Source organism: Carettochelys insculpta, chromosome 8 (assembly GCF_033958435.1).
Source record: "Carettochelys insculpta isolate YL-2023 chromosome 8, ASM3395843v1, whole genome shotgun sequence".
In the NCBI taxonomy this organism is placed as follows: domain Eukaryota; kingdom Metazoa; phylum Chordata; order Testudines; family Carettochelyidae; genus Carettochelys; species Carettochelys insculpta.
In genome coordinates this window covers 588,030-612,677 of record NC_134144.1, presented here as the reverse complement: position 1 = coordinate 612,677, position 24,648 = coordinate 588,030, and the positions used below count along the sequence as shown (strand labels likewise).

The 24,648-nt window shown below is 49.2% G+C and overlaps 2 protein-coding genes across 15 annotated transcripts in view; one reads left to right on the top strand and one right to left on the bottom strand.

The window, feature by feature from the left end:
- ITGB2 (integrin subunit beta 2) overlaps positions 1–12,306 on the bottom strand; it is a 50,420-nt gene extending 38,114 nt beyond the window's left edge. The window contains exons 1-2 of one of the 3 annotated variants that reach the window (XM_075001525.1): positions 11,410–11,621; positions 4,936–5,113 (exon numbers count right to left, since the gene is read on the bottom strand). In XM_075001525.1, coding sequence (XP_074857626.1) covers positions 4,936–4,938 — 3 coding nt within the window. In that variant the 5' untranslated portion in view covers positions 4,939–5,113; positions 11,410–11,621. Of the gene's footprint in view, positions 1–4,935; positions 5,114–11,409; positions 11,622–12,232 lie in introns of those variants that run through there. The other 2 variants (XM_075001527.1, XM_075001526.1) reach the window with 2 other exon arrangements.
- A 6,383-nt stretch (positions 12,307–18,689) lies between these two features.
- Positions 18,690–24,648, top strand: part of SLX9 (SLX9 ribosome biogenesis factor) — a 91,430-nt gene continuing 85,471 nt past the window's right edge. For 4 of the 12 annotated variants that reach the window (XM_075000942.1, XM_075000941.1, XM_075000939.1 and 1 more), the window contains exon 1: positions 20,274–23,211. In XM_075000942.1, coding sequence (XP_074857043.1) covers positions 22,807–23,211 — 405 coding nt within the window. In that variant the 5' untranslated portion in view covers positions 20,274–22,806. Of the gene's footprint in view, positions 18,838–19,080; positions 19,595–20,273; positions 23,212–24,648 lie in introns of those variants that run through there. The other 8 variants (XM_075000947.1, XM_075000946.1, XM_075000944.1 and 5 more) reach the window with 5 other exon arrangements.

Here is a 24,648-nt window from a genome sequence, read left to right as displayed (position 1 = left end):
AGGATTGGTCCTAGGACTGACCCTTGGGCAACACCACTAGTTAACCCTCTCCATTCTGAAAATTTACCATTTATATTCCTACCCTCTGTTTCCTGTCTTTTAACCAGTTCTCAGTCCATTAAAGGACATTCCCTCTTATCCCATGACAACGTCATTTACGTAAGATCCTTTGGTGAGGGACCTTGTCAAAGGCTTTCTGGAAGTCTAAGTACACTATATCTACTGGATCCCCCATGTTTGTTGACCACTTCAAAGAACTCTAGTTGATTAGTAAGACATGATTTCTCTTTACAGAAATCATGTTGACTTTTGCCCAACAAATTATATTCTTCTGTGTGTCTGGCAATTTTATTTTTTACTATTGTTTCAACTAATTTGCCCGGTACTGGCATTGGACTTACTGGTCTGTAACTGCTGGGATTGTCTCTAGAGCCCTTTTTAAATATTGGCATTAGGTTAGCTATCTTCCAGTCATTGAGTACAGAAGCTGATTTATAGGATAGTTTACAAATCATAGTTAATAGCTCTGCAATTTCACATTTGAGTTCTTTTGGAACTCTTGGGTGAATGCCATCTGGTCCTGGTGACTTGTTACTGTTAAGTTTATCAGTTAGTTTAAAAGCTTCTCTAATGACACGTCAATCTGGGACAATTCCTCCGATGTGTCACCTACAAAAGATGGCCCGGGTTTAGGAACCTCCCTGACATACTCAGCCATGAAGACAGAAGCAAAGAATTCATTTAGTTTCTCTGCGATGACTTTCTTATCTTTGAGTACTCCCTTAGCATCTTAATTGCCTATGGGCCCCATGTTCTGGAGTGTGGTCTTTTCCAGGGCCTCCCCTCCAGCTTCTATTCCCTGCACAGGACCTCCTCCTGCTGACAGCTCCTTGGAGGGAATGCCTGTCCCTGATTCGTACAAAGGGCTGAGGAGCTGGCCACTCGCAGTAACACCCTTGCCCAGAGCTTGGCAATCAGTGCTCCCCTGTCACAGCCTTGCTGGAAGCTGTTACCAAGGACCTGTTATTCAGTGTGATCCCACCAGTCAGGTTCCAGCTAGGAACACAAGCAGCCCCTGCAGCACACCATTTGATGAGCTAGGTCAAAGAAACAACCAACACTGCAACAGTGCTCTTCTTGCAAAAAGGGGGTTTTCTTAGAAGGGTGGTGTGAAGCTTCCTCCTGAGACATGCACAAGTGGTGTGAAGTGCATCTCACACATGCTCTCTAACCACCTCCCATTGCACCAATGCTCACACCACAGAGCAGTTCAGGTCCAGAACCAGCCCAGACCCAGAAGACTTCACAGGTTTGTCTTTCCTATGCCGCATCTAACTTCCCTGCACCTGTGAAGGCCGTACCACAGGGACTCACTGCCAAGTAAAGGCAGGCCGGACACTGCCCTGCCCTGGGGAGTATGGCAAGGAAAGACCATTCTACCCTCTCCAAGGAATGCAGCAGCTGCACTGGAAATGCAGTGATCCAGCACTTCATCAGGCTTTCCCCATCATTACCTGGCTGCATGGTCTCCAGAAAAGGGGAGCTGGCCCTTTACACCACTGCATGCCCCCAGCTGGGTAGACCTTTCATCCTAGGACCAGGGGGGAGGTTACATTTTTCTCACTCTCTACTTCCCAAATACAGAATTACATTGGCTTCTCATGCACCAAATCCTGTACAACCTCCTTTCTCCAGAACACATCAGGGTTTGTCCTCCCCATGTCAGCCAAGGCAACTTGGCCCTGTCAGCACAACAGCAAGAAGACAGGTTTCCAAGAGCAGCCAGACAGTGTTGCGGTGCCTGCTCTGAGTTAAGGCTTGAGTCGGGTTTTTAAGGGGGCAAAAGAAGTGCCCCTGCCAACTGTACCTGCTGCTGCAAATAGCAGACAGGAGCATCAGACAGTAAAAAAGAACCTACTTTCATCCCTCCTCAAGGAATCTCTCCTCTTTTGCACTCCTCCCACGGCTGTGATCTTGTCTCCCATATTCAGGAAGGCTGCTCTTCTCTCCTACAGACTAGATCAGGACCGGGACCTTTTTTGGGCCAGGAGCCACTGATCCACAGAAAAATGAGTCAGGAAAAGAGATGCACAAAGAAAAATTAAAACAAACCAAACGCCTCACTGACACAGTCCCTGACTGAAAAAATGAAGACACTGCCCTCATTTCCCTCGGACACCAGACCTGGAGCCTAGGGTGGCCTGGCCTGGTAGCTTTTGTGGACCCCCCCAGGCTCTGAGGTGGGCCCAAAAAAGAGGAGTACAGTGTGGGAGGGGGCTGCCAGGAAGTGGGCTTGTGGTGTGGGGTCTGGCAGGGAGGGTGCAGGAGCAGGCAGTGAGTGGGCGACCGGGACAGGAGTGCAAGAATGGGCTGAATGTCAGAGTCTGGGAGGGAGGGAGATTCAGGAGTGGGGTCTGAGTGAGATGAGGGTGCAGAATGTGGGTGATGGAGGAGCACTCACCTGGCACAGATCCCCTGCTGTTCCCAGCACCGGCCCCTCATGCTCTGATTGGCCAGAATCCAAGCCAATCAGAGCAGTGGGGAAAGGTCTCTTGGCACTGGAATTCCCCAGCCACTAGTGGGGGATGAGGGGAGCAGCCGTCTGTGAAGCTGCTTCCTGCCCCTACCAGGCAGAGCCCATGTGCCAGATCTGGCCCTGACTTGCCTGACTCTAGCCCACGAGTCTCTGGACACCACATCTCCAACCCTGCCACCAGCCAGATGCTGGGGAGGGGAGCCCAAGTCGTGGGGTCTGTATCCAGGACAGCCACAGGTCAGATCTGGAACGCAAGCTGGGGGTTCCCCATCCCTGGACTAGATGATCATGATTTACTGCTTTTCTGGCCTTCAGAGCTAGTACTCTGACTAGTTTCACTTGAAAGTGGAAAATGCTACCAGAAATGGTAGGTTGTACACTTGTGAGAAGTGTAAAAGAAAAGTGGAATAAAAATAGAGATGAAACAAAATCAAGCGCTTTCATGACTAAGGCAGGAAGTGACTGCCATGGCAAAAACCATGACGTCTAGGCTCATCTCCCAAAAAGTCACAGGATTGCATCTACTGGCCTGCTCAGGAGAATTAGTCTTCTGCAAAAGTTCCCAAAGTTGTCTCTGAGTCTACTCTGGGGAGTAAAAGGTGGGCGTCTGCAGATTTGACTACTTTTAAGTGGGGTTAAACAACATGGATGGTAAAATAAAGGTGATTTGCTTGGCCTGCACTTCCAGGACACAAAACACACTGACTCCATTCTGTTTGCTCAAATATTTCCTTTTCTTTCATTACAAATTGAATATTGCTCTTACTAGACACTGGAAATAATCCTGCCCCTGTGCTCTGCAGCTCTTCTCCCGTTTCCCTGGAACATGCAACATTGTACATGCCCTAGAATGTTTCTGAGCTTTGGGGGGCCAGGACATTTATCTGTACAGAGCCCTACACATCTTTGGCTCTGTAGTAACAACAGTGAGGAGAGTTAGTAGGTGCAGCATGGAGGAATAAAGGCAGCCAAGAGTAGGTGACCCTCCCCACCACCCTGCCTACCTCTGCTTCCACCCAGAGTGGGCAGGTCCCATCCCACAAATGCGAAGGAGCCCTGGCTTAGCAGACTGGTGGGACGGAATTTTCATTAGAGGGCTGCGCTCCCAAGCCCTTCTTATAACAAACAAGGCAGAGAGCATTCCCAGCCACACCCTGCCAGAAAGCAGGAGTAAAGATTATTGAGTAACTATCAGTACCTTAGGGCCATGGAGCCTCTCCCTGTGTGTGTGGGCCAGCATGGAACTGCCCCTTGGCCCCTGCCTGAGCTGAGCAGAACCTCACTGGCAAGAGCACACTTTTAAGGTGGCAGTGATTCCATTACTGTTCAGAGCACAAAGCCTCAGTCCGATCCCTGGGCAGTCCATTAAGTGTAATGCTACACCCTGTCTGGCTCTCTGGTGATCTGGGGTTGGTTCTGAGCCCCACTAGGGTTCGTTACTGAGAGTGTTACCTTTTTTAATATCTGCCTCTGGGTTTTCAATGAATGCAAGAGCATGCCTGGGAAGAGGGCATGCTGAAATGCTAGACAATATTCAGACACAGTGCCCTGAACAGAGAGGAATAATCAGCATTTGCAAACACACCAGTGGAAACTGAAAACCTAGAGTTCAGACAACCAATACATTTCTCCTTTTAGCTTCCAGTATAGCTAGAGTTAGCATCCACAGAGATCAAACCACTCTACCAGAGACTGTTGTGGTATAGTAACCAGCACAGAGCTTGCTGGAAACAATCAGCTTCAGCACCTAAGCAACCTGGTCATAAAGCCTTTTAATCTTGGCCATTTGTGAGTGAGAGATGCATTTTCCTGTCCTCACCTGCTCTCTGCACTGTTTTGTCCATGTGCACTGACCCAGGCTCCCAGAGCGGCTGCTATATACCCGAATCAAGACTGAGCCCAACGGGGCATTATCAGACCACAGTGGTGGCTGGAATTTTACATCCTCTCTGCACTGCTTTGCATCTCGAGGAGCAAAGGAACAGCGCACTCAGCCCTGCACCTCAATGGTTGTCAGTCCCCCTCTAAAACTGAGCATGGTCAAGAGGCAGAGTGTGACCTGAGAAAGAGGCTAGCCCACTTGCACCTGGGCTTTCTGTCTCACACACCCTGGGAGGCACGAAAGGCCTGGAGCTCCCCCATACGTCCCAGGACATCAGGTACGCACAGTGCCACCCAAGACCACCCAGGACGCCGGAGGCAGAGCAGGGAACTGAACTGGGCTCCCCAGATGGACTGGTCGGAACTTTCTGGAACACTGCAGTCCTTTTCCAGTAAGACTGGAGTGTAACTCAAGCAAGGTGCCATCACTTGACAAGCAATGCAAGGCGGAAATTCACAGGCTAGCACACAGCTTACCCTCTGAAGGAATGGCAGCCCAAGCAAATAATGGTTTTTACCATGCAGTGAGTCTTCTCCTTGGCTCCTGTCCAGCTGTTTGCAGGCTGTTGCAGAATAAGTCCCAGTTGCCGTGGGTGTGAAGTGCTGCAGGCAGCAGTGGTGAGAAGCAAGCGCAGGCTGGAACCTCTGCACCACGCTCTGCTGCTTTTTTCTCCCTACTTCAGAAATATAGGCAGTCTGCGTGGGACAGAGAGGAAGTGAAGAGTTGGGTGTGGGTTGGGCCAGAGATTGCTGACGGGAGGGTAGAGCCATTACATTCACAGCACACAGAGAACTCCCATAGATGTAGCATGCTTGGCCAAAAGGCTGCAGCAGAAGCTGACTTTACTGCTTGACCTCCAGCCTTGTGACATGCCAGAATGCAGACCTGAGACACAAAGCAGGCTGTTTCCTCAGGCAGAGGCCATTCACCCCCACACCCCATCATGCTAGGCTGGCTCTCTGCAGGCTGACTGCTCCAGGCCCAGAACGCATGCTTCCCTGCAGGACACCGAGCCTGCAGGCAGGCTCAGAAGATCCTTCTGCACAGAAGGGATTGCGTGGCACTGCCTGGCCATTTTCAATATATGACCATTCATATCACACCAGGCCTGGCCTGGCTCTGCGCTTACTCCCAGGTCAGGCTGTAAAGGCTGGTTTCACCTGGAAGGCCCTCATGGCCCCAGGCCCTGATTGGTGGCTGCCTGGATGGCTGGGATGACAGCCCATCAGCAGGGGCACCGACAGCAGGGCAGTCTAGTCCCAGCACCCAAGCAGGAGCCAGCTGGGAGAGCTGAAGGCTCCCCCGTGCTGGGACTGGGCGGACAGGCTGAGCCCCTGGAGCTGGCTGGAGTAGTGCTGGGGGCTTCCCAAACTTCTGCCATGGTTGCCAGGCTACTGTTGGCCTTGCAGCAGCATCCTGAGTAGTCAGGGCCTAGGCGTATCTTGGCCATGCCTCCTTGTACTGCTGGGTCATCCCCGACATGGCCCTGTCCTTCTTCCTGCTCTGGGGCTTGTGGTGCCCTAGGCAACTTTCAGAGGAGCCCTTGTGCTTGGCACATCACTGGATGCCTGCGCCCCTTAGTGCTGGCTAGGCTGGGGCAACCACAAAGCCTGGGAAAGGCTCCTTGGCTTTGAAATGTATTTCCCCTTCTGTTTCTAAGTAAACAGGAACTGGGGGTAGCTTCATGCAGGGCACGCTGCAAGGCAGAAGTTCTCCTGGCACTCCCTGGGATCCTGAGGGAGAGGGCTTGAAGGAATGCGCAGAGGGCCTGGGGGGATGTGGGAGGCTGGGTCAGGAAGGGGAACCCCATGTCTGCTCTGTAACAGTGACAGCCACCCAAAAGCTGGAGATGGGCCCAATTATACTATAAATACACTAGCATAGTGGTTCTCAAATTGTGGTCTGTGGACAACGAATGGTCTACATCTATCTTGCAGGTGGGCCATGGGTTTGGGATTGAACTCACATTGGCTCTCCAGCCCTGTGTGCCCCCTATTTTATGTAACATCCCCATATCTACCTTTTTATGCTCCAGTAGCCTAACAGGAATAATTTAGTATTTAAAGTATTTAGAGATAAGCCAAGGCACCTTGTCATCCTGGGTGGTTGTCCGGTGGTCCATGGAAAATTTCACACTGAACTGGGTGGGTTTTGGGACAAAACATTTGAGAACAATTGCACTAGAGCTACTCCACTCGCAGGGCACCCAGAGCGATGGGCACAAGTGTCAGGCAGTGCATGGAGCAGAGCAATGTGAAACATCCTGCTATACTGCAGTGCTTGGGGAAGACAGGAGCCTGGGCAGAGTGGCAGGAAGAACGAGGCGCTGTGTGCATGGAGATGTGAGAGGCACTTCCTGAGACCCAGCCTGGGGGAGAAAAGCCTGGCTGTTGTGTGCCCCCAACAGGATACAGCAAGAGGCGCAGCCTAAGAGCAAGAGGTTTCTGGGCTTTCTGCAAGGAGGAAGGAGATTACCACAGAGACATACGTGAAACCAGTTGTTGCTAAATCATCATGAGAAAGGAAGAAGGGACAGATCTCTGCAGCAGCCAGCTGTGGCCATCCTGATACCAAAAACTCTCTCCAGCCTCAAAAGCAAAAGATCTCTGAGCTAAACCCGGCAGCAGTCACCTATTTATTCAGCATCAATCAAATGTAAGTGCATAAAAGCATTGGCTCTCCACCTATCCTGGGAAATGCCAGAGGTGTCCTTACAGACAGACAGGGAAACACCTGTCTTACATTACCCCTCAGCCAAGTCCCCTTGGGTTACTGAACAGCCAGAGCTCTTAATGTCATAGCCAAACTCTTGTATTGCTCTGTTGAAAATGCATTGCACTGAGTTAAACAATCATTTCTAGTCATTGTCTTAGGAAAACAGGAGTCTGGAATCAAGCTGTTTTGTTAATCAGTTACAGCTTCCTGCCTTCTGGAGGAGCATGCCCAGCCCATGCTACTCTGTCTCTCAGATCCATCACTCTGTACTGGTCCACCATGTCCCAAAGCAAAGACAAGGAAGGAACAAAATGAGTTGAGGAGCTAGGACAGGCTCATAGGCAGGATTTCAGTGTTATGTAAGTAGTTTTGCATGGTTGAAAGTCACCCTATCAATTCCCCTAGCTGAAGCATGTTTGTTTGCCCTCTTCATAAGGTGCGTGATATAGCTCCGCAGAGACTGGTTCTGTAGTATAATTGGCTTTTAACAACAGACCTGACACTGGTTATTAGGCCTTTTAAATACTGTATAATGAATCAAAGTGTGGTCAAGCAGTTGACCAGAGTTTGTCAACACAGCATGGGCACTGTTGCTCTGTGATCTGGACTGGATGGCTGCTGGTTTCTGGGTGGAGGATTTCTATCAAGAATTACACAAGGCCACATAGTCATGTCATAGTCATAGTCATGTCCCAGGAGGAGTGAAAGAAATGAATTGAATTAAGTAACAACTTTATAAAACCCTACAAAAAAGAAAAATGATAATAATTTAATGTTTACAAGAGCTACTTTACAATACATGTACCTTATCTTCACAGTTACATTTAATGTTGATAAATGCTCAGAGCATATTGCACATTTGAAAACAATCCCAACTATACACATAAGATGATGGGGTCTAAATTAGCGTTTGCCACTCACGTGAGCAATCTTGGCATCATTGTGGATAGCTCTCTGAAAATATCCACTCAGTGTGCAGCAGAAGTCAGAAAAGCAAACAGAATATTGTGAATCATTAAGAAAGCATCAGCTAATAAGATTAAAAGTCTCACCTCTTTATAACCCCCTGGTATGCCTGTATCTTGCATATTGTGTGCAAATGACCCCATCTCATCTACTATGTATTTTAGAAACTTTGTGTGTCTGTTAGGCCGTGTCCACATGTGCACGCTACTTCGAAGTAGCGGCGCCAACTTCAAAATAGCACCCGTCACGGCTTCGAAGTTGAAATCGACATTAGGTGGTGAGACGTCGAAGTCGCTAACCCCATGAGGGGATGGGAATAGCGCCCTACTTCGAAGTTGAACATCGAAGTAGGGCATGTGTAGACGATCTGCGTCCCGCACCATCGAAATAGCGGGGTCCGCCATGGCGGCCATCAGCTGAGGGGTTGAGAGACGCTCTCTCTCCAGCCCCTGCGGGGCTCTATGGTCACTGTGTGCAGCAGCCCTTAGCCCAGGGCTTCTGGCTGCTGCTGCCGCAGCTGGGGATCCATGCTGCATGCACAGGGTCTGCAACCAGTTGTCAGCTCTGTGGATCTTGTGTTGTTTAGTGCAACTGTGTCTGGGAGGGGCCCTTTAAGGGAGCGGCTTGCTGTTGAGTCTGCCCTGTGACCCTGTCTGCAGCTGTTCCTGGCACCCTTATTTCGATGTGTGTTACTTTGGCGTGTAGACGTTCCCTCGCATCACCTATTTCGATGTGGTGCTGCCCAACGTCGAAGTTGAACGTCGACGTTGCCAGCCCTGGAGGACGTGTAGACGTTATTCATCGAAATAGACTATTTCGATGTCGCTATTTCGATGTAGCATGCATGTGTGGACGTAGCCTTAGTCTGTTTGCTCAAGAACTCCTCCTGAACGGTAAGGGCTAGTACCACCACATTTGGTATGCAGCTTCCTTTTATGTTAACTGAAAGCAAAGTCAGGGTTTTGTTGTGCCAGGACAACCGGCTGTGCCTGGAATGTGATGAGTTCTCAACAAACAGAAAAGGAGGGCTGTGATAGCAGGAACAGTTATATCCACTAATGACTACAGCGGGGCAGCAAGGACAGGGACCATTATGCACCAGAATGACCACAGAAGGTAAAAATGCCACAGCCTAAGGGACCAACAGCTGGCTGGGTGACGCCCACTGCCCCACGCCAGCCCTGGGGAGCAGCAGCTGGTGATCCGTACTTCCTGCCCTGAGCCCCTCACCTTCTCACCTGAGTCCCTCGCATGTTTCAACCCCCTGCTCTAACTCCTGCTGCCTCCACCCCTACCCTGAGCTGCTTCTTAGTCCCCAACCCTGACTCTTGCATTCCCCAGCTCCCTGCCCTGAGCCTGACCCCTTACCCCAGCCTCCTGCCCTGAAATCCCCACATCCTCAAGTCCCTGCCCTGACTTCTGCACCCCCCACACCTGTAGACCCCTGTCTTGAAGGACACAAGGAATGCTGTGTAAGTCTTCTAGTAAAAGATATACTAGAATTGGAAAAAGTTCAGGAAAGAGCAACAAAAACGATCAGGAGTTATCGTCTCTGTGTTAGGAGAGGTTAATAAGACTAAGACTTTTTAGCTCAGATGGCTAACAGAAAAGAGATGGCTAATGCAGGGATATGATTGAGATCTACAAAATCATGTCTAGTGCAGAGACCGTAGATAAGAAAGTGCCATTACTCCCCATAACACAACAACTAGGAGTTACCAAATGAAATTAATAGGTGGCAGGCTCAAAACAAAACAAAAGCAGCCCTGTAGTAATTTAAAGATTAACAATAATTTCATGTAGTTGATGGATTTCCATTCCAAATGGCTAAATGCAGTGCCTTGCATGGTGAATAGTCACAAACAGGTAGCTGTGCTAAATCTGTTAAAAAAATTACTTTGTTAGTCTTTAAAGTGCTACAGCACTGCTTTTTGGTTTTGTGAAGATACAGACTAACATGGCTACCTCTCTGTGGGCTTGTCTACACTGCCACCCTCCTTTGAAGGAAGGATGGTAATTAGGGTGTTGGGAGTTTACTAATGAAGTGCTGCGCTGCATACACAGAAATTCATTAAGCCCATTCCCCACCCCCACGGCAACTTCTAAGTTTCAAACTTCAGAGTACCGGCTCGTGTCTAGCCGCAGCTCAACCGCTGGTACTTCGAAGTCCCTTTACTTCTCAGGAGTAAAGTAAAGTTCTCAGGAGTAAAGGGACTTTGAAGTTGGCCCGGCACTTCCAAGTAAAAGCGGGCGAGCTGCGGCTAGACGCGAGCCAGTACTTCGAAGTTTAAAACTTCGAATTTCTGCAGGGGCAAGATTTGCTTATGAAATTCTGCATGTGCAGTGCAGCACTTCATTAGTAAACTCCCAACACTCTAATTACCATCCTTCCTTCAAAGGAGGGTGGTAGTGTAGACACAGCCTGTGACTATTCACCATGCAAGGTTTAAAACAAATAAAAGGAGGTATTTCTTCCCACAATGTACAGTCAACCTGGGGAACTCCTTGCCAGAGGGTGTTGCCAACAGGTTAAAAAATAATTAGGTGAGTTCATGGAGAATAGATTCATCAGTGGCTGTTATCCAAAAAGGGCATGGATGCAAAACTGTGCTCTGAAATGCCCTCAGGAGATGAATCACTTGATAATTACTTGTTCTGTTCACTCTTCTGTGGCACCTGGCATTGGCCACTGTTGGAAGATGGAATACTATGCTAGATGGACATCTGGTCTGAGTAAGTATGGCAGCTCTTATGTTACATATAAACATAAATAAGAAAACAAATTCAATCTAAACAGGTCCATCCACACATAAACACAAGGAGAGGAAATTCCCAACAGCATAGGCTGACTTCCTCAAGTCTCTGATCGCCAAATCTAAATACAGTGCTGAGTCAAAAGCTACATCTACCCTCCACTCGCTTGTAGCAACCCTCAGCTGGAATCCATACAGGCTTTCCCTCCTCCAAGCTCTGCTGAAAACCAGAGCAGGGGGTGAAGGGTGCAGAAGTCTAAAAATCAGCTGTGATAACCAATCACTCAGCTAAGTATTTAGATTAAAAACCAACGACCCTGTTACAAGAGAATATAAAACTGAGAAGAGCAAAATATAACTCTTTCCCCATTATCACATTGACTGAAACGCTAGTGACTTGTACTTGATCAGACAATTTAAGACAGTTTGGCTACAATCACACAATATTCCAAGTACACAATTAAAAGAAGACAAATTAGTTTTGCTTCTCAATTGCCCCTGTCTATAATTAACACAGGCCATGCTTCCCTGTGGAAGGTTAGAATAGCATTACTAACCTGCTGCAAAATGCTTCTGAGTTAGGCAAACCAGCTGGCTCTCTGCGCTTTGGATCAGCTTCTCCCACCTCTTGCTTGGCCTTGCCAAGTGTCTGTCCTTTCTGCTTCCCCTCATGTGGGTTATGACACCAGCAACAAGGAAATCATGCCAGTGGACTCAACATCACACACCCAGTTCCAGAAGCTTTTGGATGTGGAATGCTAACTCTGCCTGCAACAACGACCCAGACTGAGCTCACCCCCCTCAAAGAAATATCTCCCGATCTGGCACATGGGGCCTAGTTCCTTCTGCACTATGGGTTGCTGCTCAGTGGGTGCAAAAGAGTTACACAACTTGCTCCTGGCACAGAGCAGAACACATGAGAGTGTTTATCAGGAAAGAATAGGTCATTAAAGAACTGGCTGAAAGCTTCCAGGGACTGACTACAATAAAACCACAGAGTTACAAAAAGGGAGTTACAAAATGACCAATTAACCACTCATTTGGAACAGGAAGTGTACAACTGGGCAGCAGCAGTGACTGAAAAACAAACGCGACTGTAGGGCTGTGTTAAATGTAAACAGCTACAAAAATAAAAACTGTGACGGGAAAGCAGTATTTTTCTTCTGTATACCAAAGTTTCAAAGCCGTATAAAGTCATTGGTTAGTTGCAAACTTTTGAAAGAACAGCCCTAATGGTGTGTTCAGTGGTACAAACATTTCAGAGTTATGAACAACATCCAGTCCTGAGCTTCTACTGCAGATGGGCAGACAGCTTATATGGAAAAACAAAAGGCACCCCAAGGACTGAACAATCATCATGCATCCATGGGGATCTCTTACCTGCAGTATGTGAACTCAGCATGGGTCAGCTGGAAGACAGTGCCCCAGAGGCGAGGAAGGACATAAGAGTTGGCAGCTCTTCTGTAACTGACAAAGGGGCAGAGGAAGAGTGCTGGGAATGGACTCCACAGCAGCTTGGCTGTGTGGAGCACTGGCTTGGCTGGCTTGCTGGGTGCGTTCTATTTGGTGAATAAAGCCTGCTCTGTTTTGAAAACGTGGCTGGTGTCACTGCCTATAGATGCTGAGAGGAATTAGTCCTGGAGGAGTGTAAAAGTCGCTACCCAGAAGTCTCTCTCTGTTGGATGCACTGGGAAGAGCTCAGCCAGGGATGCAGGTGGGCTGCAGCCCTGAGGCTCAGTCTCAGAGGCATGACCTTTAAGATAGGCTCTTGGGGCTCAGGCACACTGAAATGGTTCCTCCAAGGGACTGCTCAAAAGCTGGGGCTTACCACACACCCTGTGCATTGCGTTCCACCCAGGATGCTGGTAGATCTAAACTTCCAGAAGAGCACACAAGATCCTGAGGGCCTGGGAGGCACAACTTGTCCCTGTAAACCCAGACCGAGTTCTCTTGTCCCTTGCTTCACAGCTCGTGACTTTAAATCTTGCTCAGTCCTTTGTTCAGCCCCTTGGCAGGGATCCAGTCACTTGCCAATGGCAGCCCCCAGCTTTGGCAAAACAGCTGTGGAGTTGTGAATAGGTTCTTGGTGGCTAACTGCATGGCCATGGTCTTGGCCCTGCCCTGCACGTGTGTGCTGGGAGGCTGGTTAGCAGCAGGCTGATGGAGGAAAGCCCAATACCCCAGTCCAGCGATACCACAGCACTCTCACGGACCGGATCTCACACCTGACTTGCAAATGTGTTCCTGATCCATGTTCCTATCCTGTCACAGAGCATCTCTCTGTCTGGCCCAGTGGTTTGGCCTCCCAGCCCTAAGCAGCTTTGCATCTCCCTCCCCACCTCCCTCCGAGCCCATTTCATTCCTCATGTCATACTTGCAGTCAGTGGAGGATATCAAGCTGGATCCTCCTCCTCAGAAGGGATCCTCTGCTATCAGCTCTTTCTCCACGAGGGGTTGTAATTAAGCACCTGCTCCTGGCTTGGGGTGGCAACGCAGCACCCTGACTCATTTTCCCCCTTGGACTCCTCAATAATTTGCACATTCCCTATCATTTGAAAGCATTTAGTTTCTGAAAAGGGAGTCGATTTAGTCTATAAAGACATCAGACATCTAGGTCCCAGTTCAGTGTCTGTTCTGGAAACAGCCTTCCCTCCCCCGCCCCTGGCCTCCACCTGGAGCCAGCTTCAGTTCAAATGCTTTCTTTATTTCCTGCAGTGCCTCAGGCTTCCCGTCAGCCTGGAACTTCCAGACCTCCCTAGCTGGAGTGTTAATGGCTCCCCCTCATTCCCTCATCTCTCTCTTTTGTACCCACCCCTGGGCTGTCCTGGCCTGGCCTGGCCGTCCAGCAGTGACCACAGTCAGACATCCCTCAGCATCCTAACATCAGGAGAACATCTGTCAGTATGGCTAACGTGGTTCCAATACCATAGTCCATGCAGGCAGCAGAGAGGGAGCTGTCAGTGCTTATTTTCAGTTGCAGTTTTGTGAGAGTTTTCAGGGCTCTTGAAGCTTACAAGAGGCTCCCACTTTTATTAACGCAAATCCAAATGGGTAAGTGGCATAAGTGACCAGCTGAGCCTGCTTCAGAGGGATCTGGGAATTGGGGTTGGCTAGCACGTATGTATTTACTGTAACACAGAGCCAGGGATGCTCTAACTTGCTGGACACTTCCCAGGCCCTCTCAGTGCTGATTGAAGGAGGTCATGTTTACTGTCAACAGCTTTGCTTAGCTTTAATCAAAATGTAGCCACATCAAAACCAAGAAGAAAGATTTCATGTGTGTGTCTCTGCTCAGAGCCCTCCTGGTTCCACAGGCTACCTGGCAGTCAGATAAGTAGAGTGACAAAAGGGGAAAACAGTTTTTGCTAACACCCAAGCAAGGGACCTGTCAGTGGAACATGGTCTCAGTGCAGCTTGTGGCACTGCAAAGTACAGCAGGAGTGGCAAAGGCACAAGCCAAAGCAAAGAGAGCTTAGCCAATGGGCACAACAACACAGAAGATGAGCCCTTAAGCTTCAGCTACATGTAATAATTAGAGTGGCCTAGCTCTGTGTTTCAGGGCTGTGAAAAATGGTGCCCTCATGTGCACTAATGTGGCAGACATGGCCACAGGCATGCATGCTGCTAGGCCTTCCATCTGCCTGGCACTGAGAGATATGGAGTGCCTACAGTGAAGGTAAACCCCCTTCTATCAGTGTAGGAAGTGTCTCCAGCTGCTCTGGTAGATTTTAACAGAGAAGGAATAATAGTCTCAGAAGCGTACCCATGTTAGTCTGTAGCAGTCCCACAGCACCTTACATAAAAAAATTGTCAGTCCTTAAGGTGCTATAGGATTGCTTGTTTTTTTTAGAGAAGGGGTGGGGGGAGACACATAGGAGCATCAAGAATACAAGAAACAGTCTTTATCTTAAACTTGATAGTAACTATAAGGTTTGATCCCATCTAGCAAGGCTCCCTCAGTGCCCTGTCATGGGCACCCAGATCTAGAGGCCACTGCCAGAGTCCATAGTCAGGAGTCGGCTGGGTCAGGACAGCAGGCATTCAGGATCCACAGACACACTGGAGATCAGAACCCCAAGTCCAAGGTCCAGAGCCAAGCCAGGTCAGGAAGCCAAATGGAAACAGGGTAGATCTCACTTGCTCAGACAGCTTCCAGTTCCTGGCTTAACTCAGGCCAGTGAGCCAATCAGCTACTTTGGGACTCTGCCAAAGGGGCATCAAGGGAGGAACTTCAAATTGGTGCTTGCATCAGCAGCTGTCAGCAGGCTGCCAGGAGGAGGGTTGCAGGGTAGTTGATCCTATGGACCTGGGGTGGAGGCTTGTGGGCCATGACAGGCTCTGGTTACAGTCACCCATATAGCTGCACTGAGGAAAACCCCTAATATAGACCGGCAAAGCCACTGCAGGCCATAACTAACACTGTGCAGCAGGATTCAATCACACGTAAGCTGAACTGATGCAAATCACAGCTTTGCCTTCCTGTAGGATGAGTTTGAACCAGTCACCCAATGTGTGCCTCTCCTTTGCTGCAGTTCAGACAAGACAGAAGTTTTCACTGTTTGACTGGGATCCACTTTCACATTTATTTTGATTCGCTAATCAACAGTGTTTTTAAAGACTTTTTGGAATGGGACGATTACCAGGATAACCACTATGGATCGCACCCAGCAATGCACTTAAACATTTGATGATGTTTACACGTGTGTAGGACCCATTGTTGTACTGGCTTCAGAGAAAAGGAACTTCTGACGTGGGGGGGGGAAGTGTGTGTGTGCTAACACTTGCTTAAGAAAGAAAAAAAGAGATATAAATAAGCACAGCTTTTGCCAGTAATTTTCACAATAAGCAGAGCAATAATAATCATGCGTCATCTTATTATTCTGATGAGGTTGTGTTCAGGAAATTATGAGTGTGCATATATAGAGAGAATAGGAATATGACTCTTTCCTTGTTCATCCACAGCACAGGCCAGGTAGTTGTTTTACTCACAAGAGTTTGCTGCAAGCCAGATTTATTTTGGAGTGGGTTTAGATTGTGTTGAAGCTGAAATACATTAGTTCCAAGCGTTGCTCCTATTCAGAATCCTATTACAACCACTGAACAATTTCAAGAAAAGAAAGAAGATTTACTTTTACAGGAGGAACAAAATAGTCTTCAAGTCTCATCCGTCTGGATTTCAGATCCAAACTTGGTACCCTTTACTGAGCACAGCTCAATTAAGTTCAGTTAGGGTTACCATATTTCAACTTTCAAAAAAGAGGACACCCCTAAGAGGGAGTGTATGAATAACAGTACAACTCACGGTATATTAATGTCCTACATACACTTTAACAGCTGAATGCAACCTGAGTTGGTAAATACTGATACAGATCCGCTCCCTCTCAGGGGTGTCTTCTTTTTTATACGGTAACCCTAGTTCCATGCAACTTTGGCTCTGTTAGGCAGGAATTTTCAAAAGTGTGGAAGGTGTCTGAAGAACACAAGTCACATTAACAGTCAAGGGGACCTTCAGCTCCTATTTTAGGCACTTAACAAAATTCTACCATTATGAATCTGGACTATCCCCCTGTCCTCTAGAGAATACAGTTTGTATATCAACCTGCTATTTCCTCATGTTATTTCAGCTACTGGAGAAGACCCTGCTTTTCTGAAAATTGTATCACTGAGTTCCTATATTTTGCCCTCATTCTTTATTTCTAGAGAAGATTTACTTGAAGAAAGAAAAAAAAATCATCAAACCAAGCTAGGATTTTTTCAAAACAACACCTCATTTGTTTCTCTTGCTAACTGCCCAGCAGAAGGTGTATCTTCTGCTGGAGTTATCCCAAAGGTGCATAAGTTGCATGGCCGTTCTTAGTCCCTATGGGTCAGGTGAGAGTATGGAACAGCAGGACTATCACATCCATATATCACAACATGCTGCTGGTGCCCCAGACTCCTGTGACGGAAACAACAGAGCCAGCTCTGCACTAGGGGGCAAAGGAATATGCATCTGCCACTGTAACCGGGGATAATTTTGTCAGCCTGGTCCCTTAGCCAATAATTGGCATCACATGGGTTGTTAGAGACAAATAAATAAAGGGAAGAAGGATTCTTTCGAAGATGGGTTTACTTTCGAAAGAGCAGCATCTACACTGGCTTTCTTCTTTTGAAAGACGCTCTTTTGAAATTAGAATATGCAAATGAGGTGTGGAATATGCAAATTTATGCCTCATTTGCATACCTCTTTCAAAAGAGGACTGCAAGTATAGACACACCCTAGCTGCGTCTACACGTGCACGCTACTTCGAAGTAGCTGCACCAACTTCGAAATAGCACCCGTCGCGTCTACATGCGTCGGGCGCTATTTCGAAGTTAACTTCGACGTTAGGCGGCGAGACGTTGAAGTCGCTAACCTCATGAGGAGATAGGAATAGCGCCCTACTTCGACGTTCAACGTCGAAGTAGGGACCGTGTAGACGATCCGCGTCCCGCAACGTCGAAATTGCTGGGTCCTCCATGGCGGCCATCAGCTGGGGGGTTGAGAGATGCTCTCTCTCCAGCCCATGCGGGGCTCTATGGTCACCGTGGGCAGCAGCCCTTAGCCCAGGGCTTCTGGCTGCTTCTGCGGCAGCTGGGGATCTATGCTGCAGGCACAGGGTCTGCAACCAGTTGTCAGCTCTGTGGATCTTGTGTTGTTTAGTGCAAGTGTGTCTGGGAGGGGCCCTTTAAGGGAGCGCCTTGCTGTTGAGTCCGCCCTGTGACCCTGTCTGCAGCTGTGCCTGGCATCCCTATTTCGATGTGTGCTACTTTGACGTGTAGACGTTCCCTCGCTGCGCCTATTTCGATGTTGGGCTGAGCAACGTCGAAGTTGAACATCGACGTTGCTGGCCCTGGAGGACGTGTAGACGTTATTCATCAAAATAGACTATTTCGATGTTGGCTGCACGTGTAGACGTAGCCCCTAAGGCCGTGTCTACACTAGCCAAAATCTTCGAAATTGCTATGCAAATGGCCACTTCGAAGTTTACTAATGAAGCGCTGAAATACATATTCAGCGCCTCATTAGCATGAGGGCAGCCACAGCACTTCGAAATTGATGCGGCTTGCGGCTGCACGGCTAGTGCAGGCGGGGCTCCTTTTCAAAAGGACCCCGGCTACTTCAAAGTCCCCTTATTCCCATCTACTCATAGGAATAAGGGGACTTCGAAGTAGGCAGGGTCCTTTCGAAAAGGAGCCCTACCTGGACGAGCCGCGCAGCAACAAGCCGCGTCAATTTCGAAGTGCTGCAGCTGCCCGCACGCTAATGAGGCACTGAATGTCTATTTCAGCGCTTCATTAGTAAACTTTGAAATGGCCATTTGCATGGCCATTTCAAAGATTTTGACTAGTGTAGACACAGCCTAAGTGGTTTAGTCTTATTCGTCAACAGCTACAACAAAATGCCCCTCTCTTCTGAAGGGGAAGGGAGAGAATTTCACTAACAGGAATGGGGGGAAGTGGTTTTGATCAGAGTCCTATGATGCACTGAAAATAGACAGCACCAGAGGAGAAGACATGAGTTTTGATTTTGCAGTTGCAAAAGTGTTTCTGCCTTCCCAGAAACCTGGAGCATGGAGAGAACATAGACATATGTTTCTTAAGAAAACAAAAGAGGTGGAAAAACAAGTAGCTATTTCTTCATAAGTATATTTTGCATTTCTCCGGCACCATTAGGTTTCAGATGTAACAGCGACTGACGCTGAAGGGCGGGTCGCACGCACAAAGGAGCCCCGCCCTGCCGGATCTGGGTAAGCGGAACGCGCTTCTGTGGCGCCGCGTTCCGGGGGAAGGTGATAGTCCGTGCACATAGGCCTAGTCCCAGTCCCGGCAGCGCGGATATGGTGGGGAAAGTAAAGCGGCCGCGGCGGCATCAGGCGGCCCCGAGGCTGAGGGACCCGCTTGAGTCGGAGCCGGGCGGCCAGGATGGGGCGGGCACCGGCGGCTGGAGGGCTGAGCCCGGAAAGGTAAAGGGGTTGCACCGGGTGGTACCATGCCGCGCGTGGGGAGGGGGAGCAGAGCAGAGCCTGGCGGGCCATACCAACCCGCGTGCGGGGAGGGGGACCGCAGTCTGGCGAGGCGGGAGGCGGGAGGTAGCGCGTGGAGCCCTAGCTCTGCTGGGCGGCGGCCGGGCCGGGCCGGGCCGGGCCGGGGGTGGTGGGCTGTACCAAGCCTGTGGAAGGGGGGTTATCAGAGCACGGAACCCAACGGGCCTGCCCCGCCCCCGCCTCGCTGTCCCTGCCCTGGGCGCGCGGCCGCGGGAGTGCGTGCGCGGGAGGCGGGGTCTGGCGGCGCGGCCCGCGGTGGGCGCAGGCCTCTCCCTCTGACGTGAGGCCTGAGACTGGCGGGCGGGTGCCGAGTCCCGGCGGTCGCTCCGTCTCCCCTCTCGAGGCGCCCTGGCGTGGGGTAACGCGCTGTGCCCCTTCTTCGGCTGGGGCGCTCGCTCGCCCGACCCCGCAGGACAGCAGGCGCCTCGGCAGGGGATCCCTGCTGCAGGAAGCACCGCCCCGCCGCTCCTGAACGAGACCGCGAGCGCTGCCGTGGGGCCCCGTGGGAGAGCAGCCAGGAGAATGGGCGGTGACGTGGGAACGAGTCGTCCCTTGGAGCTCTGGCGCCGTGCACGTGGCTTAACACCAGCTTTTACATCTGTTCTGAGCTCTTTTATTTGCTGTCTGATGTCTTTGCCTTTACGGTCCACCTTTCCACAGGTGCAGCCGCGTTCCTGTGAGTCGCAAATCACAAGACTTCCGTAGTTGGGCCTTTATTATTCTGATATTTATAATACTGAAGAGCTGGGAACAGTAAAGGGATCTGCAGACAAACAGCCGGCATTTACTCTGATCCATTTTGTGCTCTCGTTTCTATAATGGGGTGTTTGTCAAAAAGACTCCTGCTAGTGGCAAGTAACTTGCACTTCCTTCATTGTCTTGAAATAGTGTGTTTTTAAATGCCAGTTATATAGACCAGAGTGTAGTCCGGACTGTTGAAAAGCAGTGTCCCTTTAACTCTCCAGCCAAGTGTGACTTTTACATAGCTCTGTTACTAAAATCCCACCTGCTTGTAAAGCCACTTCCAGCCAAGTTGCATGAATGTTCTTCTAGCCACTTACGAACTACATATAGGCTGTGGCTGCAATTGGCCAAAATTTTGAAATGGCCATGCTAATGGCCAAATTGGAGGATACTAATGAGGCACTGACATGAATATGCAGCACCTCATTAGCGTGCTGTTGGCCACAGCACTTTGAAAGTGCTGCTGTCCTATCAGCTGATAGGAATAGTGGGATTTTGAAGTCTGCAGGGTCCTTTCAAAAAGGACCCCCATGTAGCTGGCCTGCATATGATCAAAAACTTCACTTTTGAAGTGCTGCAGCTGGCAGCATGCTAATGAGGCACTAAGTATTCATTTCAGCACCTCATTAGTATCCTCTGATTTCACCATTAGCATGGCCATTTTGAAATTTTGGCCAAGTGTGGCCACAGCCATAGAACGATACCTGCAAATTCTTGGTGCCAGCGTTGCATCCAAGAAAGGTATGTCTTGCACAGTTCATCACTCTGCGGAACATTAATAGCATCAAAGGAATAACATCAAAGGAAATGATTATGCAACCACCTTTGTCAACCTAAGCAGAGATTCCCTAAACTTCAACCAAAACACACTTGCTTAAATAAAAGAGTAAAACAAGTTTATTAATGAAAAGAAGGTAGATTCTAAGTGATGGGGTATAAAAGTCAGAATTGGCTATGAAAGAAGTTAGAGAAAAACATACGAGCTGTTTCCTAAGCTTCACCAAGGTGAATCATTCTAAAAGGAAAATAGCTTGTTTCACTCAGAAGTTTTCAGCAGTCTGTACTTGGCTGGAATATCTTCCAGGCTGGACAGCTCCCCTGGTTCCAAAAGCTTCCTTTGTTTTTCTAATCCATCTTGCTGCCATGGGCAGAGGTGTGGGCAGAGAGATGCTCAGGGGCTTTTTCTCTTGCCTCTTACATCCTGACCTTTTTTCCTGGAAAAGTCCTTCCTGGGTCCTGGGGTCAGGCAGTTCCATGGAATCTGCAAGCTGCCACCTGCTCTTCAGATGAATTGTAAAATACTAGTTTATAACTCTGTCACCCTGCTGGTGAATCTCCTATTAAATAGTGATGACCTTTTAGCACTTAGCTGGTGAGCCAATAATGGGTGTTATTTAAAACTACAGTATGTTTCAATAACAGTCATAAGTGAATATCTCCACATATATTGTTGACACACATTTGAACAGGATAGTGATGCTCAGAATATTACCCATTTTCGAATGATACTTCACAAGGCATAGATTGTACGTACTACAGCATAACCATATAGAAGTGGCAAACATGGGGTGCAGGATGTCATATGGGGTTGCTAATGTCTTGAGAGCATGTGTGCCTTTCCGTTGCAAAGGCATGTTGGTGGTTCACTGCTCTATGTCAGCAACTCTTGTCAGGGCTGACAGACTCATTACACCTAATGTTGCTGTCATAATACCAAATGAAAGCCAGTGATACATTAGGAAGTGTACGTGTTAACACTATCAGAGATATTACGGATACTCTGTTTGGTCACAGACTTTAAAGTACGTCAAAGGGAGAAACAGGATTTCTTCCAAGTGAGAAGGAAGATTTTTCTCCTTGCCTATAAAGTGAACTGATAAGGATCATGCCAGACACCATGTGCAGTTCCTACTGGGGGGACAAATTAATATGGGCCTGTGAAATCACCACGTGTTCACCTGAGCCTGGTGACAATCACAGTAAACTGTGTGGAATAGAGAGAATAGCAAACAGGCCAGATGATGATCCATCTCTGGGAAGAAAGAGACCAGAGTTCTCTCTATGTTTGGAGGGCAGATCCCCTGCTGAGTGTGTGACCCAAGCACTAAGGTACTGCCGCATTTGCTCCAAACCCTCAGACAGAGACAAAAACCTACAGGATCTTTACCAAGCTTTCCTGAAATTACAATACCTATCAAAGGAAGTGAAGAAACAGATTGACAGAGCCAGATATGTACCCAGAAACCACCTGCTACAAGACAGGCCCAACAAGGAAAACAACATAACACCACTGGTCATCACCTACAGCCCCCACCTAAAACCTCTCCAGTGCCTCATCAGTGATCTACAACCCATCCTGGACAATGATCCCTCACTCTCACAGACCTTGGAAGGTAGGCCAGTCCTTGCCTACACACAACCCCCTAACTTGAAACAAATTCTCATGAGCGACTATGGACCACAACACAGTAACTCTAACTCAGGAACCAATCCCTGCATCAAACCTCAGTGCCAACTCTGCCCACATATCTACACTAGCAACACCAGCGTAGGACCTAACCACATCAACCACACGATCAGGCTTATTAACTGTAGGGTGCGAGAAGAGTTTGTAACGGTCTCATGAGAGCAGATCGACCCCTCTGTGAATCCTCAGGAGAATCTAAACAGACCAGTCTGTGCAAGGTGAAAGCTGCAAACTGCCATGGGAACAGCTGCAGAACAAGCCGCGCTTGCCAAGATTTCAAGGCTACACTGGCAGTAGGCCACAAGAGATAGTGATAAGAAATGCATAGGCAATTTTAGGCAATCTTATGTTAATGAGCTCAGCTTTATCAGCTAGTGTTAGGAGGCCTGTTACAGAGCCTCTCCCCGAGCGAAGCTCCGGCGCGTCGGGTTTCCCCCCATGGGTGACTGCGGCGTCTCCGGGGCTCCCGTCGCGGGTGTCACGCGCTTTCAATAAACCAAATATAGCACTCTCCTTCTGGGTGCAGCCTCGTCTCTGGGGAACCCGAGCCTGGTTGGCTACAATTGGCGCAGCGAGCAGGGTTCTCCAGGTACGATGCCTTTTTGGTTGAAAGCGGGGGAGGCAGGGAAGCCAGCGCTGTCCCTGCAGCGCATAACAGGATAGCCCTCGACGGAGCGATGGGGGCTGGTAGCGCGGATGGTGGCCTGTTGGGCAGCCCCAGCGGACTGTCCGGAGTTGCAGGAGGTGGCAGGCATGACGCCGGTACAGCTACCTTCAACCCAGATGACAGCATGGCACCTCAACTCCTTGTCATCTTCCTGACTACCTCGCTGACCTCTGCCACACCTAAGCATCTCCTCAGGAATGCCATCCAGTCTATCGTCTCCACTGCTGGTGCCACGGATTGCTGGATGTGTATCCTGCTGAACTCCTCTACCAGATTGGGAATTGAGTTTGTCCCTCTGAACCTGAATGATTGGTGGGACAAGAGCAACATCTTCTGGTGGGGACCAGTCTGGTTTGATGACAGCAACGTCCACTCCTACCTTCGCTGCGGCCCCTGGGGTTCATGCTGCGATAGGGTAAGCCCCTACCTGGATAAGGAATCTGGAAGTTCTGGTTCTGGTTTTGGTTTTGTCATCATACCCTGTAACAGGATGAGGTTTGCTGGAATTTGAGTCCTTGACAACCTTGTCGTCCCGGGTGCTGGGAGGGTGGAACTGAGTGTCTTGCTTGTAATTCCTCGGAGTGGAAGCCATCGCGTGCGAGGAAGCTCCAAGGTTAGGCTGGGCCCTTCTGTCCCGTCCTCCTAGCCAAGCTGGTGTGGGTAGAGGTAACCGGTTTGAACTGTCATGGAACTGGGTGTCTTGCTTGTAATTCCTCGGAGTGGAAGCCATCACGTGCGAGGAAGCTCCAAGGTTAGGCTGGGCCCTTCTGTCCCGTCCTCCTAGCCAAGCTGGTGGGGATAGAAGTAACTGGTTTGAACTTTCTGGATTAGACCATAATTCCCATCTGCCTTCCTGTCTAATTGTTCTCTGTCTGAGTGTCAGCAAGGGATGGGGTGGGTCACGGATACCTCTGAGCGTGCACATATGGGCATGGCCCAAGCAGCTACCCCCTTCAAGTGGAAACACTACTTACAGCAGTGCATGCGCTTGGGAGCCCCCACACTTACTGTTCCACACACCCTTCTCCTGGGAACCATTATTTTTAACTTTGCTTTCACTGCTCTCATATGCTGTTGTCAAGTCTGTTCCACAGGTGCACACTGTGTTGTCAGAAGAGCATCAACCACCTCACTTGATTCCTGCTAGCCTCGGCGTTCACAAAGGGGTCGCGGGGAGGAGTGTAGGGTGCGAGAAGAGTTTGTAACGGTCTCATGAGAGCAGATCGACCCCTCTGTGAATCCTCAGGAGAATCTAAACAGACCAGTCTGTGCAAGGTGAAAGCTGCAAACTGCCATGGGAACAGCTGCAGAACAAGCCGCGCTTGCCAAGATTTCAAGGCTACACTGGCAGTAGGCCACAAGAGATAGTGATAAGAAATGCATAGGCAATTTTAGGCAATCTTATGTTAATGAGCTCAGCTTTATCAGCTAGTGTTAGGAGGCCTGTTACAGAGCCTCTCCCCGAGCGAAGCTCCGGCGCGTCGGGTTTCCCCCCATGGGTGACTGCGGCGTCTCCGGGGCTCCCGTCGCGGGTGTCACGCGCTTTCAATAAACCAAATATAGCACTCTCCTTCTGGGTGCAGCCTCGTCTCTGGGGAACCCGAGCCTGGTTGGCTACATTAACCTACACGTCTACTGATGTAACATATGCCATCATGTGTCATCGATGCCCCTGTACAACATGTATTGGCCAAACTGGATAGTTGCTACATAAAGGAATAAATAGATGCAAATCAGATACCAGGAGTGGTAACCTACAAAAACCTGTGGGGAACAATCCTGTAAAAAAAAAAACTTCAAAAATGGAGTCCAAAGAGAAACTGCAGAGCTGCAATTCATATGCAGGTTTGAC